A 6,834-nucleotide genomic window follows, 5' to 3' on the forward strand; every position below is an offset into this window, starting at 1 on the left:
TAATCCTAGCACTTTGGGAGGCAGAGGTGGGTGGATCACTTGAGGTCAGGAGTTCAAGACCAGCCTGGCCAACATGGTGAAACCCCGTCTGTACTAAAAATACAAAATATTAGCCAGGTGTGGTGGCGCACTCCTGTAATCCCAGCTACTCGGGAGGCTCAGACAGGAGAATTACTCGAACCCTCGAGGTGGAGGTTGCAGTGAGCCAACATCATGCCATTTCACTCCAGCCTGGGCGACAAGAGTGAGACTTAGTGGATCACTTGAAGTAAAACCCTGTCTCTGCTAAAAGTACAAAAAATTACTTGTCTGCAGTCCAAGCTACTCGGGAGACTAAGGCACTAGAATCACTTGAACCCGGGAGGCAGAGGTTGCAGTGAACCGAGATTGCACCACTCACTGCTCTCCAGCCTGGGCAACAGGGTGAGACCCTGTCTCAAAAAAAAAAAAAAAAAAAGACCAGGCACAGTGGTTCACACCTGTAATCTCAACACGTTGGGAGGCCAAGGCAGGTAGATCGCCTGAGGTCAGTAGTTCCAGACCAGCCTGACCAACATGGTGAAACCTCATCTCTGCTAAAAATACAAAAGTTAGCTGGGTGTGGTGGTATGCACCTTTAATCCCATCTACTCAGGAGGCCAAGGAAGGAGAATTGCTTGAACCTCTAAGGTGGAGGTTGCAGTGAGCTGAGATCACGCCACTCCAGGCTGGTCTTGAATGCCTAACCTCAGGTGATCTGCCCACCTCAGCCTCCCAAAGTGCTGAGATTACAGGCGTGAGCCGTGCTTGACTTTTTTGTTGATCTTTATACCACCCAATTTTGTTTTGTTTTGAAACTGGATCTCACATGCCCAACCCAATTTCTTAATTTTTTGGCAGGAGAGAAAGGAGTGGTGCATAATTGATAGGAGCATCACACAGATCTGACTTTTGCCTCTCTTTTCTGCTACTCACTGGCTGTGTGTTGACTAGAGCAGGTTGCTTGACTTCTCTGGTCTTCAGTTGTTTTTGTTTTTTGTTTTTTGAGACGGAGTCTCACTCTGTCACCCAGGCTGGAGTGCAGTGGCACAATCTCGGCTCACTGCAACCTCCACTTCCCGGGTTCAAGCAATTCTCCTGCCTCAGCTTCCTGAGTAGCTGGGATTACATGTGCGCACCACCGTTCCCAGCTAATTTTTGTGTTTTTAGTAGAGACGGGGTTTCACTGTGTTGGCCAGGCTGGTCTCGAACTCCTGACCTCGTGATTCACCCACCTCGGCCTCCCAAAGTGCTGGGATTACAGGCATGAGCCACCGCGTCTGACTCAACTGTTATGAAATTGGTAATTTATCTCAGTAAGAATGGCTTGAAAATACTATTAAGTATTTCCCCCTCCCCCGCCACCCAGGATCATATTCTTGAAGTGCTGTGTCTTTTTATTGCTCGCCATATACTTATGGTGGTCATCAAATATTTTAGGTATTACCCTTGCGTACATGAAATATACTAGGATTATGCGGTTACACCACAGTAGCTTAACTTTTCCTATCCAAACTCTCATTTTCTGAACTCAGCTACATGAGGATACTTTCTGAGATGGAGTCTTGCTCTGTCGCCCAGGCTAAAGTGCAGTGGCACGATCTCAGCTTACTGCAACCTCCGCCTCCTGGGTTCAAACGGTTCTCCTGCCTCAGCCTCCCAAGTAGCTGGATTATAGGCATCTGCCACTGTGCCCGACTGATTTTTGTATTGTTAGTAGAGATGTTGTTTCACCATCTTAACCAGTCTGGTCTTGAACTCCTGACCTCATGATCCACCCACCTCGGCCTCCCAAAGTGCTGGGATTACAGCCATGAGCCACCATGCCCACCAAAGGTTACATTTTTAGATCAATCTCTTGCTATCTAAACTCTTTTTGCTTAGTGTTTGAAACACAGCATGTCAATGGATTCAGGTAACAAGTTACCTCTTACTATCAAAATTCTTAGAATCCAGATACCAATAGATTAGAATATTGTGGGATCCTTGTGTAAAATTAAGCAGTCTTAACCTAAACAAACTTACATACAAAAAAATGCATATTGCCATGGACATTGAGTTACATCATATACTTACAATACTTACTAAAGGGTGGTACATTTGCAAAGGCCTAAGTGTTTATCTAGTACAACCAGCAATCTGTTACCTTTATGGCCTTTTCCTGAAAGTCTATGTAATTTTGAAATTGGAAATTTAAATTCTAATTTCTGTTATATCCAAACCTTCCTTTCAGCTTGATCTGTAATATTATATTGCTCCAAACCCTTACTTCAACTTTCTTTTCTTTTCTTTCCTTTTTTTCTGAGACAGAGTCTCACTTTGTTGTCCAGGCTGGAGTGCAATGGCATGATCTCAGCTCACTGTGGCCTCCACCTCACAGGTTCAAGCGATTCTCCTGCCTCAGACTCCCGAGTAGCTGGGATTACAGGCACCTGCCACCACACCCGGCTAATTTTTGTATTTTTAGTAGAGACGAGGTTTCACTATGTTGGCCAGGCTGGTCTCGAACTCCTGACCTCAGGTGATCTGCCTCCCTCAGCCTCCCAAAGTGCTGGGATTACAGGCATGAGCCAGTGCACCCGGCCCTCTTTTTTTCTTTTTCAACAGTTTAATCTTATTTTCATGTTTGTATACACATATACTTTCCCTATTTTTCTACTATAATGTCACAATAAATATTGTTTATAAACTTACTGTGTGTAAAATAATAAAATATACACACAAGCAGCGGGGTGCAGTGACTTACGCCTGTAATCCCAGCACTTTGGGAGGCTGAAGCAGGCAGATCACGAGGTCAGGAGTTAGAGACCAGCCTGCCCAATATGGTGAAACCCAGTATCTACTAAAAATACAAAAAATTAGCTGGGCATGATGGCGGGCTCCTGTTATCCCAGTTGCTCATAAGGCTGAGGCAGGAGAATTGCTTGAACCTGGGAGGTGGAGGTTGCAGTGAGCCAAGATTGTGCCACCACATTCCAGCCTAAGCGAAACTCCACCAAAAAAAAAGACATGTATATGTATATATACATACAGAAGCACACTTACTGGTGCTTTTATTTCTGTGGGCTGAATATCTCAGAGTAGTATTAGTGGGTCAAAGGATAAATGCATTAGAGCTTTTAGATATTTCCATATTGGTTTCGTGAGAGATTGGAACACTTGACATTTCTAGCAGCAGGGTATGAGAGTACTTTCTTCTCTATATACCAACAACAACATGTTTTACGGTTCATTTGAATTTTTTTCTGTCTCCGCTTACCAGATCTAATGCCCTGCTACTTTAATTTGCATTTCTCTGACTGCCAGTATGTTTATTGACCATTTGATGTGCTGTTCTGTAAATTGCCTGTTCATATTTTGCCCATTTTAAACTTGTGATCCTTGTCTCATCTAACTCAGCTTCTTTACCCTGTTAGCACACAGGTTTGTGCTTAAGTATTTACCTTTTTAAAAATCAGTTACCTACCGTACTAACCTATATGAAGAACCATACCTGTTTTGTTCCTCAATCTATGCCCAAGAACCCCCACACCTATTAAACTTTCAGTTGAACAAGTGGTTCCTACTCCAGGTTAAAACCTTGATCGTGTTTAGACCTATTAATACTTGGTCGTGTTGTTGATCCATTCCGTTATGTCCAGCAGTCGCCATCATTCCCGAAGATGACTTTGCATATTTCTTCTCTGATCCGTTATGTATTGTTTTCACAGTTCAGTTCCTGCAAGCCATCTTACTCTTGTCCTTTCATGGATTATCTGTTCACTAAAGTGAGGCTTCACATTAAAGGAGATTCCAGGCTGGGCCCGGTAGCTCACGCCTATAATCCCAACACTCTGCGAGGCTGAGGCAGGTGAATTGCTTGAGTCCAGGGGTTTGAGAACAACCTGGGCAACTGGGTGAAATGCCATCTCTACTAAAAATAGAAAAATTCGCTGAGCATTGTGGTATCTGCCTGTAGTCCCAGCTGCTAGGGAGGCTGAGGTGGGAGAATGACTTTAGCTGCAGTGAGCTGAGATTGCGCCACTGCACTCCAGCCTGGGCAACCAGAGCGAGGTCCTATCTCAAAAAAAAAAAGGAAACTCTAAAGTAAAACACTGATTTGTGGTTTTTCTCACTTAAGTTGTTACTCCTGGGAATTTTCTTTGAACTAAATTTTCTTGAAACATGGAAGATTTGTCATTTATTTTCCCTTGTCTTTCTGGGAATATTTTCTGGGGAAAATGAAAATTAGTTATTTAAAAAGATTTAATCTAATTTTTTCGATGATTGTATTACTGTCTTTCTCTTTAATCAATTAGAATTATGTCAGTTAAAATAATAATTTCTGTGTTTTGTTTTGTTTTGTTTGAGACAGTCTTTGTCACTCAGGCTGGAGGGCAGTGGCATGATCTCAGCTCATTGCAACTGGGATGAGATGAAAAGTTAAAGAACTTCACGTTACAGAACTACAAAGATTATTATACTTAGATGTACTCATAGACAAAGAAAACATGAATAGCATGTAGAATTCTGAAAATACTCTTTTTTTAAGAAGTGACAGATTTAGTACATACCATCAATAAGAAGCACCTTTCATTTGGATGGAGTATAACAACAAAACCAAGTAAATTTTATTTTTCAAGTACTATTTGTGCTTTATATTTTTATTATTGCAATTTTTTGCCCCCCTGAGACAGCGTTTCACTCTTGTTGCCCAGGCTGGAGTGCAATGGTGCAATCTCGGCTCACTGTAACCTCCGCCTCCCAGGTTCAAGCTATTCTCCTGCCTCAGCCTCCCGAGTAGCTGGGATTACAGGCATGGGCCACCACGCCTGGCTAATTTTGTATTTTTAGTAGAGACGGAGTTTCTCTGTGTTGTTCAGGCTGATCTTGAACTCCCAGCCTCAGGTGATCTGCCCTCCTCGGCCTCCCAATGTGCTGTGATTACAGGTGTGAGCCACCGTGCCAGGCCTGCAATTATTATTTTGAGATAAGATCTCCCTTTGTCACCCAGGCTAAAGTCCAGTGGCATAATCTCTGCTTACTGTAACCTCAGCCTCCCAGGCTTAAGCAATCCTCCCACCTCAGTCTCCTAAGTAGCTGGGACTACAGGCATGAGCCACCATGCCCAGCTGATTTTTTAAATTATTTGTAGAGATAGGATCTCACTATGTTGTAGAGGATTGTTTGGAACTCCTGGGCTCAAGTGATCCTCCCGCTTTAGCCTCCCAAAGTGCTGCAATTACAGGCATGAACCACTGTTCCCAGCCTTTGCTTTTTAGTGAGCATTTATCGAGCACATTATATATGCTATTCACCATGGTAGGTACCAGACACAGTCACTCTCCTCAAGGAGCTTATTTTCCTAATGTGATGTAAGCAGTTAACCGGAAGCCCTTGAATCCAGACTCCTTTAAAATACTTTCAAAACACTCTTTTCTAATAGAGATCATTAATATTTAAGGAATTTGTGTTTATGGAATTGTTTTGTGCTTTTTTAGGAAATTAATTCTGATCAGGCTACCCAGGGCAACATCAGCAGTGACCGAGGAAAGAAAAGAACAGTAACAGCAGCTGGTGCAGAGAATATCCAACAAAAAACAGATGAGAAAGTAGATGAATCGGGACCGCCTGCCCCTTCCAAACCCAGGAGAGGACGTCGACCCAAGTCTGAATCTCAGGGCAATGCAACCAAAAATGATGATCTAAATAAACCTATTAACAAGGGAAGGAAGAGAGCCGCAGTGGGTCAGGAGAGCCCTGGGGGTTTGGAAGCAGGTAATGCCAAAGCACCCAAACTGCAAGATTTAGCCAAAAAGGCAGCACCAGCAGAAAGACAAATTGACTTACAAAGGTAATGTATGCCATTCTTCCTGAAGTGGGAATTTAGACGTTCTGTTTTATACGTAGTATATCCTTAGTGCCAGTCACCTCAACACCTAAGCATTTGAGAGTGAAACCTGCATCTGGCTTTCCTGGGTCAGTTTATAATAGCATCTGTTATTATCTCATAACCTCCAGTTTTAAGGCACGAATTTGAAGAAAAATCTTTTCTTCTTTGTGTAATTTTTTTTAGTATATGGTATTTTGATATTTCTATTTTCATTAACAAAACAAGTATTTCTTTCGCTTAGTGCCTTTCAAGTGGTTGCAGAGGTTTACATAAAGTAAGGGCTACCTTTTGGATACAATTTCCCATAATGGAGAAAACAGTCATGAGTCATGAAATGTCAATAGGTAATAGGCCCCACTCTTTAATTCTTTATTAATTCTAACACAGGTCAACAACTTACATCTTCCCTACCTTGCCCAGAGAAACAGCTTACCAAACTGTTCATCTCTGATCATTCTTGGGCTGAGATTTCAGACTTTTCCTTTTGGAAATCTAGAAGGTGGCTCCTTTCACCTTGGCCTTAGAACTTAACTCGTCCTCCTTTTTTCCTTACATACCTAACTCATTTACCCCTGAAATTAGACTGCAGGTATTTGAGTTTCTTCTAGGGAAGAGTCCCAGATTTGATCAGCTCAGGATACCCCTACTATCCTGCTTCATTATTTTTATAAAACTCAATGTCAGGCCGGGCGCAGTGGCTCATGCCTGTAATCCCGGCACTTTGGGAAGCCTAGGTGGGTGGATCACCTGAGGTCAGGAGTTCAAGACCAGCCTAATCAACATGGTGAAACCCCATCTTTACTAAAATTAAAAAAAAAAAGAAAGGAAATGCAGAAAGTTAGCCAGGTGTGGTGATGCGTGCCTGTAATCCCAGCTACTTGGGAGGCTGAGGCAGGAGAATCACTTGAACCCAGGAGGCAGAGGTTGCAGTGAGCCAAGATTGC

The 6,834-nt window shown here is 42.8% G+C and overlaps 1 protein-coding gene across 1 annotated transcript in view; it reads left to right on the top strand.

The window, feature by feature from the left end:
* Nucleotides 1-6,834, top strand: part of PDS5A (PDS5 cohesin associated factor A) — a 173,565-nt gene that overhangs the window by 152,087 nt on the left and 14,644 nt on the right. Inside the window, exon 31 of the mRNA XM_011949083.1 lies at nucleotides 5,499-5,851. Within this exon, the coding sequence (XP_011804473.1) occupies nucleotides 5,499-5,851 (353 nt within the window). The remainder of the gene's footprint in view (nucleotides 1-5,498; nucleotides 5,852-6,834) is intronic.

This window comes from Colobus angolensis, unplaced genomic scaffold (genome assembly GCF_000951035.1).
Source record: "Colobus angolensis palliatus isolate OR3802 unplaced genomic scaffold, Cang.pa_1.0 Scaffold29, whole genome shotgun sequence".
Classification (NCBI taxonomy): domain Eukaryota; kingdom Metazoa; phylum Chordata; class Mammalia; order Primates; family Cercopithecidae; genus Colobus; species Colobus angolensis.